At 41.0% G+C, this 18621-nt stretch overlaps 1 protein-coding gene across 1 annotated transcript in view; it reads right to left on the bottom strand.

The window, feature by feature from the left end:
- Window positions 1-18413, bottom strand: part of SNX9 (sorting nexin 9) — a 62153-nt gene extending 43740 nt beyond the window's left edge. The window contains exon 1 of the mRNA XM_082305817.1: window positions 18274-18413. Within this exon, the coding sequence (XP_082161943.1) occupies window positions 18274-18285 (12 nt within the window). The 5' untranslated portion in view covers window positions 18286-18413. The remainder of the gene's footprint in view (window positions 1-18273) is intronic.
- Between the last annotated feature and the right edge of the window lie 208 nt (window positions 18414-18621).

Here is an 18621-nt window from a genome sequence, read left to right as displayed (position 1 = left end):
GAGATGATCATTATTTTCCAGGAGGATTCACAGTTTAAGACTAGTTGTTCTCTGCCACATCCAGAACTATCTGTCCAACTTTTTCCAGGGCAAGAAGAAAAGGCCTCTAACTTCAGCTAACAATCCAATTAAAATTTTTTTCTCCAAGACATATTCCAACTCCAATTCGGGTAAAGGGAACTGCTTCATAGAGCAAGCAATTCAGAAAAACGAGTTACTGCAGATGTAAGTAACTACTGCTGTACATAAAAAGTAATCTGTAAAATTATGTTTTGAGACTCCCTGTATACAGGAGGAACTACGCAAATGCACAGTGAGAGCAGGCCTCTTACATATTAGCACAAGGGGAGAAAGAAAAACAAAAACAACCTAATTTTTAAGTGTTTAGACACACAAAGGCTTTGCTGTGTACTGACACTGTGACTATACTACATAAAGAAACGTCATGTTTGAAACACTGACAAAGTTGTCTAACATTTAAGGAACAGTTCTGCTTCTCTATAAAAAGAATTGTGACGTGGTCTAAGATTATATTCCCTAACATCTTTTCATTGTCTTCTATTAAATTCCTCTCCAATCTAAAAGTAGAGAAAGGTCTCAGGAATTACAATGTGACTATATTTATTTTCTCAAACTATTGAAATGGATGCAGACAGAAACCACATCTATTTTCCCCTTGACTCTTAAAGGAAGATCTGGAATCAAAGTTTTAGCTTTCCAGTTAAGGTGGCGTATTAGATAAACTTTAAACCTGACTGAACAACACAGCAATAAACCCTTTATCTAAGATTCTTTTCCCCTGAAATAAAACTCATCACACTAGTAGAACTTATAAAAGATAAAAGCCTTATTATTTACACCTCAAGTCTTTGATACCAGGTGCCCCAGAAGTAATTAATACATTATTTTATCTGATTGATGCCAATGCTGAAGTATCAAAGAGCAGCAAAAGGGAAAGCTAGACTACAGGTCAGGAAAGCCAAACAGAAAAAGTACAGATTTTAACAGACAGTGCTAACAGTTATAACAAAAAAGCTTTTCTTGTACAACTAAAACAACAAGCTATAAACTCAATTCCAAGGTGGGGGAAGTCTTCAGTAGCTTGAAGTCTAGGAAATAAGTAATTTCTAACAGCAAAGTTATGAAGATTTGTGGTTGTAACATGAAGGGTTCTAAAAGTAATAACGTAGTCATTGATTTACAGGCCTGAAATCCACAGAAGGGACAACTAGAAAGAGCAACATCTCCCTATCACGATATACCTGCCAAAAAAGATTTTTAAAAATTTTAATAACAACTTCAAGAAATCAATACTCAATATATCTCACATCATAGCCTTTCTTTCTGCAGCTCATACAGGATTAAGAGCAGCAGAAAGTTTATTTCAGGAAACACACCAATTTCCCTAGCGCATCTTGAAAAAGGCAAGACTACGGTCTCATCTTCACCACCAAGACATATGCTTTAGTTACCTCAGCTCATACAGAAGCTGGCTTTGTTCCTGCAAATTAAAAAACTAAATCCAAGAAAAACAATTTTATAATGGTGTTACTAATAACGTCAGACACTGTGTACAGCAATGAGGTCCTTTTTGTACTTGGAGGTCCAGGGAAGAAAAAAATAAAGACACTAATTGTTTCTGCCATAAAGATGACAGTAAAATCATGATTTCTGTTGAAAGCAAGTTATGTGATAGGAAAAAAAAATACCAGAAGACAGACATTCACCATCAATGAATGTTGAATGCCTTGCCTGTCTGAAAATTGCAGGTTGTTATGATCCCCACCTAGACATTCCTTCTTCCGACATAAAAACAGAAAAAACACAACTTCCCTCCCCCACATTTTGATTTCCTAAGTATCATGTGGAAATGCTTCTGGCTGGTCAAGAGATACTTTACTTCACTGTAAATAAAAACAGTGCAGAGAAAAAACACATATGTTGTAGCTCAGCTGACAAAGCTAATCCTGAACCATGTGCACAACAAACCAGACACATGGTCTTCTCCAGCAGAGAAGCACAACATTGAGGAAAAACCACGTGCCCCAAAGCACGCTGAATGCCTCCTTGCGTGAAAGCTTTCCCTTCAGAACAGAGGCTTTCAGCACTTTCAGATTATGCTGTGCAAAACAAAGATGAATAGAAGAAAACTGTTTTCAATAATAACACTGACTGCTTTCCTTCCAGCAGAAAATCCGGCCCCCGTGCAAATGCAAGAATAAGCTACCTTACTTTTCTTAAAAAGTAGATCAAAGAGAATAAACATGCCTTTTGAAACACAAGAACATTTTAAGCAGGGGTGTAAAAAGCACCACCTTCCAGGCCTCTCCCCTCAGCAGTAGCAGACATTTAACATGTCCTTTATGCAGCAGGTTACCAATACTTATCCGGTTCCTGCAAGTCAATTGAACAAAGCTCAGATGCTGGGCATCTGAACCATGGGGAAAGCAGCTTTCTTAACCAGGGAGCCTTCTCAGCCTTCTTCAAGTAGCACACCACAGTATTAAGTTCTTGCTTTTATTCACAGGAATGAAAAGAGTTCAGCAGGACCAAGGCAGATTTTACTAGCCTTCAGGAAAACTGGCAAAACATCCCCACAATAACGACCAGACTGGAAAGGTAAGATATATTGTGTCTATTAAGAAATCAGATACAAATACTCAGTTCTCCAGATGCAGCAGGGAAATAAAGTTACTCAGAAAAAATCTGGAAGTATTCAGCTTGTAGGGAAGGAAAGACCAAGAGAGATACATAGAATTTAATAAAGTCACTGTGTCAAAGTCTATCCATTTACCTGCTCTGGATTCCTGTTTCAGAAGTTGTTAAAAGAAAGTAGAAGGAAAAAAAACACAAACCAACCCAATAATTTTTGCCTTACCACGGTTTGAGAAATTGAAAAGAAAAAAAAAAAAGATTCGCAATACTACAGAAATGGATTCTTACAGAGCATTAAGCATTTGAAGTACATCTGTAACCTGATCCATATATTGACGTCTCAAATACATTCCCCGGATTTTTTTGCTGGTACTCTCCATTTGACTTGCATTTCTGGACTCATTTGCCTAGTTTGGGAATTAAGTCCCCGAGAACTCCTGGCAAGTAAGCTTTAACACTACCCTCTGACTCTTGAGATTTAATGAGAAAAAGAGTATAAACTCAACCAATTCCAAAGTAAGTGACTAAATGTTTTCCCTCAATTTAATAACTGTACTGTTAACAATGAAAAACCCTCCTTCTAGCCTTTCCTTGTGAAGAGGCATCAGCCCCAATCCTATTTAAATTTCTGACAATCAGTTCCGAAATACTATAAAAAGGGAAATGGTTTGATTTTGCAATAAACTTTTTCCTACTTACTGGCCACAAATATTACATCCAAGTAGCAATTACGGCTTAGAGTTAAATCTTTGCCACTTATGCAAAATAGCATGTGGGCATGGAGAGAAGAAAGCATTTAACCAGAAAAGGATTTTAGCTCCTGGGCACTGCAGTGCATGCATCGAATATTAGGTATAAGCTTATAGACATTTTGAATATTTATAAAATTGGAATCTCTGACAAATTCCAAAGATCACACAATGAACACCACAAAGGCAACTTCTTCAAAATACAGGTTTAAAAAACAACAAGACTTGTTACAATAACTGTTGTGCTTCATATTTAATTCTGATTGTATGTAAAAGGATCAAACAATCCAAGAACTACAGGAACTTCAGAGATACAAACATTTCATTACTGGAATAAGGGCCATTGCTTCATTTACAGAATACCGCAAATCTGCAAAACAAGTAAAAATTGCTAATCAATCTATTAGCTATAAGAAAATACGTTTCCTTTCCTGGCTTCACTTATTTCTCCCCCCCCACCAAGATACAACTGGTTCTGGATTCTGAAGTTGTTTTGTCAGATCCTTGGAGAAAAAGGACTGCCAAGTCAAAAAGTTTAAACAGATTTCATTGACCAGAAAGCAGACCTGGTCACTGTACTGTACACCTACTGCCTCCCTTTGCTCAGGTGGCAGCGGAGTTTCCCGCACCTCCACTGGGATTTTTTGAAATGCATCCTGACGTTCGTTCATCTTGCGCTCCCTCGTACGAGAAAAGGCTGGCATGGATTGAGCAGAACCCTGGCCCAACACATGTCAAGGAGGAAAGGGCGCTCTGATCCCCAGCGTCTCTGCAGCTCTGGCGTATATTGCAGTTTTTCTGGAATGAGAGGGAGCTGGTGGTTTTCTCTACAAGTTGAGGACAGAGGAAACCACTAAGAATTCCTCCTTATTAAACAAAAAGGAGCTTTTCAGCAGTATGGATATAGATATTCAGATTGTAATAAGGAGAACAGAAAGGAAAGCAGTAATTCTCAGTGTTACATCAGCACCCTTAGGAGCTGGTTCTGCTTGCTGTAGAGTTAACACATCTGGACTGCGGTTCCCCAATTTACAGATTTACTGACTTATTACAGAGTGAAGCCTCTCTAACTTCTAGAAATCCTAAGCATTGCCATCAATCACTATTACTAACTTTTTAGAATGATAACAGCAATAGTACCTAAGCGTATTAGAATACAAAAGATTCTTTGCATTGAAAAGCAGTACCTAGATTAGCAAAAGTATTATTCCTCTGCAGACCTGCAGCAGACTTGGCCTCTCTCCATTACTTACCTGTCTGAGTTGAGTACCTCCCACCTCTTCCCAAAAATACTAAAAACCAAGAGAAAAAATAAATAACCGAGAGCATTTACCAACTTGCTTCTGCAAGCAGACATAAGACTATGAAACTATAACTGTCAGTGTGTCAATACTCTTAGCATAATTTAAGTGGGAAGCAAGTTGGCTAGCAAAAGTCATTAAATAAAATTCCAATGAAGGATTACATTATCACTACACTAAGTTACTAGCAGAGTATCCAAGATCTCCACAGACATCCTGATGGACCAGCTCTTCTGTATTTCCCCAGAATCTTGAAAGAGGTGATGAAGCAACAGAAGCACCTATTTCGCATAAGAAGAATCCTTCCACCTTTTCTAAGATGTTTCACTCAAGATGCTAGGCTCGGATGGAAGAGCAACTTACCCCCCAAGTCTGACAATCCTGATGTGCACAGGCACACACTTGCCCACGTTACAGTCCACCTGCAGCAGGCTAGCTCTTTCATGGAGAAGCAGAACAACGAAAACCACTGTGCGTTCCTCGCTAGCCATGAGTGTACACGCTAACAGCTCATGCACATCAGTCGTGCGCACAGCAGCTTTTATAACAGCTTCCCTGTCTAAACCTCTGTTCGTAAGAATGATTAATGACCCACATAGAGTGATTACTGTATTTTGTTTAAGTCCACACTTCCAAAGCAAAATGTTTTTGTAATGCTGGACTTCCTGATGCAGAACTGCTGTGTTACAATTAAAGTATGCTTTATAGCACTAAAATTGGAGAAGCCACTAAAAAATTGGACACACCTTTGAAAACGCTTTCCCTATGGACAGGATTTCATTGTATTAGAAAGAGCTCTTGTGTTATGCCATAGATTCATCTGTTTCAGCCATGTGTTAAGTTTAGGAAACTTGTACCACGATTGCGTCTCTTGGACAGCTGGCAGTGGCAGACAGTACAAAGGAAATATCCATAAAAGGTTCACAGCATAAAATTCCCATGAATGCATGCCTTTTAGTAATTAGCACTTCAGCACTTCAGTGCTTCAGCCATCCAGTAAGTGCTCTTTTCAAGGGACAGGGATTCACAGCTTTAATTTGCTTGGTGTCATTGTCTCAGAAAGACAACTGCTGTATCACAACAGCAAAGATAGCAACACCTTCCAGGTTCATGCTTCGCCTCCAGTTTCACGTCCTACTGTTGGTGGCGGCAGCTCCTAGATTCACAGAAAGAGGATCAAATTCCATATTTCTGTTTTGGAAAGTAAATGGGGCAGATAAATCTTTTCAAAGAAACCTGCATCCCACTGGAGAAGCAGAAACCATAATTTGGGAAGCCTCGTAAAATGTCTTTAAAAAAAAAAGTTAATCATTAGTATCAGCTTTTTTTTTTTTTTTTTTAAGCTAGGACTCTTCTTCACAAGTCACGTCCTTAAATTTTAAATACCCTTGACAGAAAGCAGACTTGAACTTTTCTTCTAGGACAGCAACTTAACCTTTTAGCTGGAATAAACAACAAAGGGCTTCTGGTCACCTCAAATAACTTCAGTAACATTTCTCTTATGAATAAACTTCGGAAAGGTTTGCTACAAAAACTGCATCAGTTAGTACAAATCTTCTTCAGTAGGTCTAGTAAGCATAAGCCTTTGAAACCAGCTCCTTGTGAAACACTGATAAGCAATATATTGATCGCACCTGGAAGCACAGAACAGTAAACGCATTTGTCTTAGAATGACAGAATCATTTAGTGTTCCCCAATTTTGTTTTATTCGTTCTCTACTACAAGTTTTTTGGATGTAGGTTTGGTTTGGTTTGTTTGTTTGTTCGTTCCATTTTGGGGGGAGATTTTTGGTTCCCCCTCCCTCCGCCCCCAGAGTTGCTTTTCCTACCAATGTTGTTTTTAGAAACACAGTATTCATTCTAAAGGGCAGTTCTAAGAGAACAAAATAGAAATAGCATTCCTGGGATACAGGTTGGGATCCCAGAATTAGAGAAATTGAAGAAGCAGAAAGAAAAGAATAAAGACAAAAATGTAGCTGCAAATAAACCAGTTCAGAAATTGACAGTATCTTTTTTGATTACATCCAAAAGAACAGTTCAAAATGAAGCATTTAATCTAAAAAGTGGCAATACTCTGCCAACAAAAGGCAATTAACTTAAGATGATTTTTGCATTATCTGTTCTGTACTGTGTGATCTTTCACAGCAATTTGCCCTATGATTACTGTCTAATATGGTCTTTGAGGTACTTTACTACTTAGAACAACTGCAAGCCATCTGACTTGTTATCAGCTGAAGAGTCAACATCAAACCCCTAGCTGTCCTCATTGCATCAGCAAAGCTACAGAAAAAAGGTAGGGTAGGCAAGACTCTAAATGACAGTTTAACCACTCTTTCATTTCACCATTCACAGACAGACTACTTAAGTCGCCATGTTTTAGTCAATGCGTCTTTGAAGAAAACTCTCAGCAAGTCAAAACACACGCTAAGTCCCACTGTTGATATTACTAAGGGTACTTCAAGAAGCTGAAGAATTAAAACAACTAGTATCCAAAGAGCTTGGAAAAGTAGGAAGAAAAATGCTTCAGAAACATAGGCAGGAGCCCCCCACCTCCTTCCCATCTCACTGTACCCTACCCTTCTTCTAACAGTGGCTATCGTTTAGACAGATTTAACCTTTCCCCCCTTCTTTATCCTGAAACCCAAGCTCACCCAAAAGCCAGTAAGTACTCCAAGACTGAAGAGATTTTCACTGCAGCAGCAGCAACATCTGGGGCTATGATTTGATAAAAAATGCCTCTTCATTTTAGTCCCTCTGTCACAACTGTATCAGACTGCTAGGCAAAACGTACATTTGGATAGTCTATGCAGAAACATCAAGCGGCTCTTCAAGTGCCTATACCTCTCAGCCTGGAAAGGTATCTATCTTCTGTCCTGCCTGCAGTAAAGAAATCTCTACACATGTTCCTCTCGGAGGCATTCCTAAGAGACAAGAAGCAAACAAAAAACTGAAGATGGAAGCATAAGAGGACACTAGGGACACTCTTCTCAGACAGACTCCTACAGAAGCCTTATCTTAGGAATTCAAGAGATTATACATTATTCTAGAAACTGCCAGTTAAATTGATAAAGATTTATTACGAAGAAGAAATGACCCCAATGCTTATCTTTTTAAGTAATACAGAGCAAATGGAGAAAATGTATATCACTTGTATAGTGCTAGGCATCACTGTTCTCATGTATGTGCTTAACAACCTCTCCCTAAAAAAAAAAAAAACTACTAGCCTGAAGAAACTGAACCATCCCTCCAAACTGGTTTTATACTATGATTTTATTAAACAATAAATAAAAATTAAAATTAACTTGTTTAATAAAAGCCTCCCTTTAGTATTACATTTCTGTTCTAACACAATTGTTTTTTGCTTTCAGCAACATCAGAATTAAAACAAACTCATCCAAAAAGTGAAACTAAATTCAATCAAGAACTCCACTTCTGGACTAAGAGAGGTCACAATATTCAGATATTAACTTAAGAATTTTAAAGTCTGTAGATTATCTATAAGCAGCTCAATAGTTTTAAAAAGCAGCATTCAAATTCTGATACTTTCAAAAGAACCATCATGCCCTATTAAAAGAGGTGATTGGTTACCTTTTGTGGTGTTCATAGACTTATTCATGGGGCACTGTCAAACCAAATAACAGAATCCCCATGCGCCCAAGCAATACAGAAGCAAGGGAAATTCAGTTGCAGAAATACATGCAAGACACCCATGTGATGTAGAGATGTTTCCAACTACTGACTCAGATACTCCTGTGAATCACATCTGAGCTTTCAGTTGGGTTAAGCACCTGAAATTTTTTTCTTGTTTAAAACATTACTTATAAACCAGTTATCAGTTATTAACAATGTACTGCAAAACTTCTAACCGTGAGAGAGGAGCTCCAAGGGTATCAGAAGATCTTTTTTTGCATCAATCTACTGCACTGCTCCAAGTGCCCAGAGTTCCCAACATTTTCCCATCTGGATACCAACCTATTCCAGGTCCGCAAATAGACTGGGGACTAAACAATTTCAAATTTGAGAAGATCAATTCCAGCTACATCAGTACACACAACTGCAGCAAGTACAGCATGGGTTTGTATACACAGATGTTAGGCAGGATGCATTTATCTTAAGCATGATTAAAATCTCTGCCTAGATTAATCATTACTGTGTCTCTGAAATCAAACTGCAACACTTGCAACCGTTTGCCGAACCAATTTTTAACTGTGTGTTTCAGAAGTCTGCTGTGCCAAGTCCCCGATGTTTGCCTGAAACTTTAGGGCGATCAGTATTGCACCCTGGCAGTCCTGTCCCCAAAGAACAAAGCCGGTACAAGGTGAAGGTTTCAGAAAAAGCCTGCAGCGTTCACCAGAAAAATTGCCACATTGTGACCTGCTCATTAAGAGAGCTTCTAGTCACACAATAGTGCTGCCTTTGTGAAAGCGGAGATTAGAAAAAACAGTAATTATCCCAATAACTGGAGATGCGCAACATTTCGCTAAGGTTATCTAATGAACTTCAAGCCTTTTCAGACTCATCACACTATTACAGGTTGTGCATTTCAACATGCCAGCTGCACAGGCCAGTCTAGAAGCAAATGAAGAACGAGCAAAGCAAACTACCTGCATGTTACAATGATGCTACTTCAAATAAAACTTGACCTGTAAAATACAGAATGGAATAGTTGTGCTATTCTGATGTCCCAAACACTAGTAATAAGAAAACAAATGCTCAATAGCATGCTAACTGAAGACAGCTGGGAAGGAATCTAAAATGCAGCAGAACAGATCCTCAGCATAGAAGTCTGCTAAATTCTCTGTTACTTGAGTAACCAACATTAATCAATATAATAATGTTTTGGGATCTCTTAGTCCTTTTTAGAAACACTACTTTATGAAAGCCCGATAATTGAACCATTTCTATGTTTACTTTCATTTTATGAAGACAAGTGAGGAAACTATTATGCCAACATAAATGTATTACCGTTTTATCACATGAAGCTTCTTTACTCTAGAAGTGAGCGAAGTTCAGGTTTTATGGGTTCTAACGTACCCAAGCCTACAGCTATTTTAGGCTTTTCTGTTGACAGTGTAGAAAAGTATAAGACGTGGTAAAGTTACAAAATGGGCACATTAAAGAACAGCTCAAACAAGCAAAGCTCAGTCACTAGACCCAACCAGATAAGACCCACCACTTGAACTGGACATTAGTTACCTGCAATTTAATGCAGTGTGCATGCTAGCAGTACTGCCCTATCCCACTTTAAGGAGAGAAAGAGAGAGAGAGAGAGAGCATGAATGACAGAAGCGGATTAAGTCATACAATATTTAAAGTTTCTACTTTAGAAATCTCCATCCGTTATCTAGGAATCGATTTAAATTGGACACCACATAAACTCTTCTTGTACCAGCAACCTTTACAGTGACAGAAAGCATCAAAGAAGTCAGAAAGTTTGAACTACTGCTTCCTTAAAAAATTACTAGGAAATTTAGCAGCTTGACATAATGTGAGAGCTGTTGATGTAAAAATTACAATTCAACAACCATACACAAACTTCCAAGAATATGGTCTAGTTATTTGCAGCAAGGAAGATGCTTAATTTTGTATTCCATAAGCAACCATTTTCAGAAGACAAATACAGGGCTATTAAGGGAGGAAATTACAGTACTGCTGAAAGAACTGTGCTGTAACTAGGTAAACACTAATTACATTACATTTTCATATGTTATTGCGATATTCAATTACTGAATTAAGTCTTAACCCCCCAAAAAGAATTTATGCAGTGGAGGAAATAAAACATTTAAGCTTAATTCTCAAATCTGATGAAGCTGTAGGACAAAATGAAGCACCTCATCAGTCATGGCCTTACTGCTGCAGAAAGATGAATTGTACAGGCTCTCCAGGGAATCCCAGGATTTAAATGAGAACTAGCAGGAACAATAAATGTAATAGCCTTATCTCAATCATCTTTCTTTTGGAAACCACCCATATACTCATGACAAAGAAAAAGAAAATCCTCATAAAAAAAGAGAGAACCAGTTTAAAGCTATCCTAAGAGAATTTTTATAGCTGTTCTTGAAAATTAGCCATTTTGTTGTATCAGCCAGGAAAACACTTTGCTTGAATTCAACTAGAATCGAGAGGACAACTTATTTTTGCTCTGAACATTGAGAGCTGCAGTCTCAGAAGGCTGGGAAAAGCAAAGCAAGTCCAAAACCTACTGTGTATAAACAGAGATACCATATGAATACACAAAATAAAAGCACAACAGTTCTCTTGCCAAGGAGGAGCAGATGGCAACTCAGAGCAGAAGTCAGTAACACAACGATAAGTCATAAGAAAAAGCCCATCAACCCGTTGTACCCCAGTCCCACTTTTTAGAAGAGTGGGACTAATTGATTTCACCTGGGCAAGTCCCCCTTGCAGAAACCCCAGGTCAGGCATGGCTGCCCATCCCCAGAAGCAGCTGTTTTGCTTGGACTCCCAAGGGACCTCCCTCAAGCTGCACTGCCTGCCTTCCTACCACCCCCTCCTTCTTCCAGCCACCTATTTTGCACATTGGAAACCCCTCCTGTACAGTGGTTTCCTTTAAGGGGCAGGGCCTGAGGGGAAGAGCTGCTCTGAAATGCAGGAGGAAAATAGAGTTTTTACCAACAAAAAATACTGTTCACATGCACAGAGTTGCTGGTTTGACTTTACCCAGCATGCTTACTATGAGCACACACCCTCCTATCAGCAGTGCCCAGGACGGCTCATGTGCCCTTCATACCATGCCATGTCCTGAACCTCCCCCTGCAACTACACAACACCTGGATCAGCCTGCATAAAGGCAGCTCCCCACAAAAAGAGTTGTCTCTCGTCCCCTTCTCCTCTTACTGTGGGTCTCATGGAGGACTATCTGTCAAAGTTAAATGATTCTGGTCTTAATTGCCCCCCCCCCCCCCCTTTTTTTTTTGACGGCGGTTTCTTACTCATATGAAGCTCAAAAAGAAAGACTGCTTTGGAAAAAAACAATAAGGCTCAGAGCTTTAATTAAATTTTCCAGCAAGCAATATGCATATATTTTTTCTCTTCGGTAGCACTTAAACTTTGCTTATTGGACTACTACAAGACTGCTTTGTTTTCTGAACTTTGTGTTACTTGGGAAGCTCCTTTCCAATCATAAATTGCTGAGAAAGCAGGAATGCAACTAAAGAAAGTAAAAGAACAAGCTCTGATTTTTGCCCCCTCAGAGAAGTTTAAAGTGAATTTGAATGACCTCGTAATTGTGAAACATGCTTTGAAACAGAAGTTTAGCTTTAAATGCTGAACACTGCAATAATCATTTACTTTAAATAATTCCAGATATCTAAATGTTCATCTGTCCTACTGCAGTGCTTATTGAAACAAATCATTCCCACTATTTCACAGTCTCTATTATTACCTGCTTTTGTAATGTTTTGCAAGACTGCTTCCAACACCATCAATGTTGCAATTGCTTGTAAACGTAATACAAGAGGGAACCCGTATACTTAAAAAACATGGTTCTCATATAATTTTCCCTTTGTAATTTCTGTAATCTCTGAAATTTGCCAGATGTTCTAATCAAATAAGGAGTTTTTTATGAACAGAAGAACGTGTGGATATTCAATATTTAAGGAGCTTTTTGGAGTCCTGAAAATCAGAGGTTCTAAAAGAGGAGATAATTCACACAGGAAAACATTGAAAAATGGAGTAAAATAAACTTTATTACAAAGCCACAGTTAACTGTAAAGACTTCTTGCTGAAACAATACCGATACATGAAGAAATTCTACCAGAGTGAAAATCTGAATCGCTGAGTCTATAAACCAGATGCAGCTTATGACATCTGATACCAGACTTCCTTCTCTTTAGCTACTGTAATCATGTTTTTAAATGATGACCTCTGGTAATGAGTCTCTGATGACTCAATGCCCAGGTGCTTAAAATAACTTTGAAAAACTGAGTCAAAGGAATCATTACCCAAGCATAGCATCATATAGAATCTCACCGGCTCTCCAGCTTCCCAGCACAGAAACAGGCTGGCAAATAAGAAGCCTTGCACTAGTAACTGCTGCAATGTAACATAACCCACTTATAACTCAACTTTTAAAAAATTGTAACACCAGACAGAAAGACAAAAGAGCAGAAAACCTGTATCTTAATAAAATAAGACTACATCAGTTCTCATGCTCATCTTAACATCTCACTCCCTCAGTATGCCAGGAATCTATGGTAAATTTGCATTACCAAACATTTTCACCTGCTCTAGTCATCTTATTGCCCCTTAAAAAAAAAAAAACAACAAAACAAAAACCACAAACAAACCACCAAACCTAAGTAATCCAAGAAGTCCCAGGAAATATTTTCACATCTACTTAATTATAGCTCAAAAAAAAAAAAAACCAACCAACAACTTTTCATATGATTAAGACCATAAAATCAAAATTACTGCTTCACCTAATTAGTTTTGTTCCATCACATCCTACATATATAAAACAACTGTGATCTCATTCTTTGTATTACATCTTGCTTTGCTGAATTTAAATAGTGGAAGATGCTGAATGGATTATGAAGTGATCTGCATAGTAAAAGTTCATCCCAACTCACAGATGTATTAAGATTTACTAACTGAATATTCTCTTAAGATGCGATTTCCTAGAACAGTCTACTTTCAAAGTGATGACAATACAGAAGGCCGACTTGCAGAACACGAAGATTTGGTATTTTGGAGGGCTTCGCACAGAGGGATGCTTCACTTCCCAGCTGCAAATCAGAACAAAGAATTGTTTCTGCCTGATTCATAATGCAAACATACAAACAGCTTCGTGATGGTACAAAGGAAAACATGAGACTTCTTTGGGGGAGCCTTACACTAGTAAGAGCAATAGAGAATCAAAAAGAAAGATGAAAGGAAGGATACACACTTAAGAAAAATAATCTTTATTTGAAGTCTAATGTGTTGTTATTTTTTTCTGCCTGAAATTTTCATACATAAATCATGATCTTCCCTCACGACAACTGCAAGAACCATGCTAAATTCAACTATATCTGGTTAGCGACATGCACAAGAGATAATCCAACATGATTAGATGGACAAAAAACTTTGAACAACATTTCCATGTTTTAGAAGTTACACCTTCTTTTAAGAACAGAATATTGAGTCTAAGTTTTCGTCTCAAGGGACTTCTTCCCACAAAAAAGGGCCCAGTCCTACAAACAGAACGAGATAAATGAGTTCTTAAAGCAGACAAACCATTGAACAATCAAGAACATAATGGTGGGATACAGGTGCCCCTAAGGTTACAAAGAAAAATGTGTTGCTATTGACAGTAAGAGGGGCCTAACCTCATGAAGCTTATTAATACCTGCCTTGTGAAATACCTAGTTTGTGAAAGTAATGTCACCAACTTCAACAGTGTTACTCCTATAAATCAGAGTTTATCAGCTTCTCGTTCCGACCGCAACTTTTAAATTAAAACCCTCACTGCACATCAGCAGCACAGGTTCCAGAAGAACTGTCTTGACCATCAGCGTGCACATAACCTATCGACTTCTCTTAATATCATCACCTCCTTCTGAAATCAGGACCTCACAAATGGCAAAACATCAGCCTTTTCAACAAAACGACTTGCCTACATTTGAAAAATAATAAATAACTCTAAAAATAGACTGAGGTAGGGAGCATGTTATTTAAAAGCCAGCATATCACTTCCTGACATTTCTAGCTCTCCCTATTCAATGAAACTCAAAAACAAAAGAAAGGGCACGAGTAAAGCCGGGACTCGGCAAACTCTAGTGGGGAAAAAAGAGGAAAGGCCAAAGAAGTCAAGAAGGAACAAACAGAAGAATGAGAATCTCATCTGCAGCTTTTGCAAGCAACTATCACAGAAACACATTTACAATACTGCATTTTCTTTGTGACTGAGTTTTGAAAATTTTTAAGCTTTATTCTTTTAGGCTCAGGTACTTTTTGCCTTCTTTTATAACGCACAGTTAAAAATAAGGAGTTAGTAAGCTCAACTCTGTTTTTGAAGGAAGCATCCAAAATAAAGTACCTAGCTTAATGCATCAGTTCTTAAATGCGGATATGAAATTGCCTACCTCTGAAGTCAGGTTCAGTTAAGTTACTGTAAAACTTTGGAAGTTAGCATGTCCTAAACAATCTTTTTTTTTGTTGTTTTGATTTGTTTTTTCACTTGCTTCAGTTTTTAGAGCATGTGACCTTGAGCAAGCCTTTAAGAAATCACAAAATCCACTGCGAAGTTACAGTCAGGATCTAGCCAACCAAAGAACTGCCACCTCAAGACCTCAAGTCTCAGATCCTCCATTTCCTACTTATATTTCCACGCTTCACCATGAAATTCTCCCCCTCCCCATTTTGCCACCCCACCCAACCTTTTGAATCAGCTCTGAGCAAACTTTCAGCTACGGTACCTCCCTAGAACTGGAGAAAATGGCCCCACCGTTTCCGTGCAGTTAATCTTTTGCTATTTCAGCAACTTACAGTTGCTCAAAGACAGGCCTGACAAGTGTTGGAGTCAACCCCTGGGATGTACAGACAGCACAGGACGAGGAGCAAGGAAGGAGAAGGAGCAATGGTGACTGCCAGCTCAGCTCACGGCATCAGACACAGCCTCCGCAGCCTTCAGAGCACTTAGGGCCTACAGCCACCCCCACCCCTTCCAACAAAAGACTCCCTACCAAGTTGCAGTTAACAAAAATGCTAGGAAAGCATCGCTAAAGGCTTTTTTGCCTGAAAATAGTAGTCCTTTCCCCTAAAAGTTTTTATTATTTCAGTAAGAAATGCAGCGAGTGTGAATGGTACAGGGAAGAGCCAACAGATTACATGACTGCAGACCATGTCTTCATACCGGAAAACTCTAGGAGCTTAATTGCTGTGGTTTATCAAAGTGGGAGGCAAGAAAACTGGCCAGGGTTTACAAGCTAGCTGGGGAAGAACTCCCTATTTCCCCACCCCCCAGGAAACCTAATACTTTGATACACGCATTTGTAAATCTTGTAGACAAAAGGATCAAACTGAAAACAGAAGCTGCGCAAATTTAGATTCAAAATAAAGAAGCGTCAACAGCACGAGAGTTGATGGTTTAAAAAAAACAAACAAACAAACCCAGGAAAAAGACAGACTGGATTTTCCACCACTGAAAGCATTCAAATCAAGACCAAATTTTCCCCCAGCCCTCCTTGGAAAGTATATTCAAGTATAGTATATTAAGTATATTAAACAGGAATTAATTCAGGAAGCGCTAATAGCCCGTGCAGTGCAGGCCAGGCCTGACTGTCAGTTGCCCCTACCAGCTATATAGGATTTGACACCATTAAAGTTTGAGAAATTCACACTCCAGATGAATAATTATAGTTTAGTTTTGTTAACATTTTCACATACAATACAAATACACTTGGCATATTTCTTTTAAAAATAGGCTATTTTGGAAGGAGCCCAAGCAGAGGTGAGAAGTTTGCTTACAATTTAAAAAGCAAAATTTGCTTCCCAAGTGAAATAGCGACTGGTTAGTTGGCCGAGCTCCTAAAAACTGTTTCTTGAGCCAGTTACTCCCTTGCACTGTTAAAAAAATGTATCCTTTACTATAGCTGACATTTGCACAAGTTTAACAAATTAAAATCCAAAACAGGGCAATTCACAGAGAGGGACCTATCTCCTGGGTGAAGCTCACAGAAAATAAAGTAAGCTTCTCTTCAGTACTGCTTTCAGTCACCAGCACATCAAAATAATAACAATAAAATATCAAGTCTTTACCGACTATCACTTCCCAATTTTAACCTTCACGTTAAAGTGAATGACCATAACTTGCAATGTGCAGAATGAAAAAACTTGTACCACCTGATTTCAAGCCAGTCCTGGTTAGGAAGTTAGAAATTGTACACCCTTCAGTCTGAGGCCATAACGACTCCAAAAAAATTATTTCAAGAAAAGCAATATGAAAGTTTCCAAATGTATGAAGAAAAAGCCTTCATGTGTTCGGCACAGAACACAGGATCCCATGAGGATACTGCAACTCAAAGTGAGGAGAGAAACAGTAAAGTGTTTTAGTACTGTATCTGCTTAGCATACTGCGTATTATGTAGTATATGCATACACAGAAGTAATTTTCTTTTTCTTGCTACCTACAATAGTTAGGTTGATTACATATTATTCATACACACATCCCACAAATCACTGAAAACCACCAATATTAAAACTGTGTCCATCAACAATATTCTAAAAGCTCAACAGAACATAAATTTCACTCCATTAATACTTCTTAAACTGCCTAAGTGATTTTGAAGCCTAAAACCAACTTCTCCGTGCGTCTGAAAAAGTTTACTAAAACATGAGTAACCAGCAACTTACAAGGTTACAGAGGCAGCTACTTACACATTAAATTTGACACATTCAAGATGCAGACATTCTCCAGTACTGAGAAGCGCAACACAAACAGTGCACTGTATGAGAACTGCCTCAGTAAAAGGAAGTTCTTAAAACTGCTGGCCAAGTTTATGGAACCAGGTGACTCAAAGTATTACTTCAAATACCAAAAGAGCCTTCTGCAATACTTAGAGAACTTACAGATGACATTTACTGGTGGATGTTAACTCACACCTACACAAGCAGAGATGCCTTCATCAACCAATATAGTAAATAAATATTGTTAATTTAGAAAGAGACCAGTTTCAGATAGCATGGGCTAATTTTGACTGTTGCATTAATAGCAGATACTGTTGAAGAATTGAACAAAATAATTTCACTTCCTACTTTTTTTTTTTTTTTTTTTTTTTTAATCAGACGCTACTATTAACAGGTCGCACACTACAGACTCTGGGCGCCCACAGGAGACGCGGCGGACCTGTCCCCTTGATGCCACTCGGGGGTCGGCATCAGCCGCCCTGAGGCGAGGGGGCGGCCGGGGGGAGCGGGCGGAGGCAGCCGGGCCGGGCCGCCCCGTCCCCAGCCCCGCGGGGCCGCCGGGACACCCCGTCCCGGGACGGGGCGGCCGGGCCCGCCGGCGGCCGAGGCCTTTCCCCGCCACCGCCGCGGACTGCCGGCCAGCGCCGATTCGCGGGGCACGGTGGAAGCGGGGCAGGGACGCCCGGGCGGCGGAGCGGCAGCCCTCGGCCCCCGGCGGCTTCTCGGCCCCACCGCCGCTCCGGGCGGGCCGGGGGCGGCCGGGCGAGGAGGGGAGGCGGCGGGGCGGAAATAAAGCAGAAAACTTTCCCCTGCCCGGAGCCGGCGCTGCCCGCCGAGCGCTCCGCGCCGCTCCCAGGGGCCGGGCGGCGGCGGCGGCGAGGCCTGAGCGCGGCGCGGCGGGAGCGGGCAGCCCCCTCCTCCCCTCCCTCCTTCCCCCCCTCCCGCGGCCGGCGGCGAGGGGCAGGCCCCGGGGAGGGGACTCGCTCCCCCGACCCCCGAAACGCGGCCCGTCCCCCGCGGGGCCTCGGTCCCCCGCCCGCCGCCGAGGGACTGCCGCCCGCCGAGCCCCTCCGCGGGGCCTGCTCGGCGGCCGGGGGCTCGGTGCAGGGGGCGCCCCGGAGCCGCCTCACGACCCCCCGGGCCGCGCCGGGGGCTGCTCACCTTGGTGGCCATGGCGCTGCCGGTGCGGGCTGGGCTGCCGGTCTCCCCTCCCGCCGCGGCTGCTCGCTCAGTCGCTCGGTGCGTCCGGCCCGCCCGCCGCCGCCGCTGGGCCGCGCAGGCGGCTCCTCCTCAGCGTCCCCCAGTCGCCGCCGCCGCCGCCTGGGGGCCGTTGGGCGGCTCAGCAGCAAGCCCCGGCGCTGGGCAGGCGGGGGCTGATGTAGCCGCACGGCGGTGCCCCCTGCCCACACCCCCTGCACGCCCCCGCCCCGGCCGCCCCTTCCCCCGGCTCGGCTCGGCTCGGCAGCCGCTGGCGGGGCCGTTTGTCCCCAGCCTCTCCGTCAGGGCCGG

This window comes from Platalea leucorodia (genome assembly GCF_965183815.1).
Source record: "Platalea leucorodia genome assembly, chromosome: 3".
NCBI classification, from domain to species: Eukaryota; Metazoa; Chordata; class Aves; order Pelecaniformes; family Threskiornithidae; genus Platalea; species Platalea leucorodia.
Note: the sequence above shows the minus strand (reverse complement) of the source record. Positions and strands in the feature narration are given on the sequence as shown.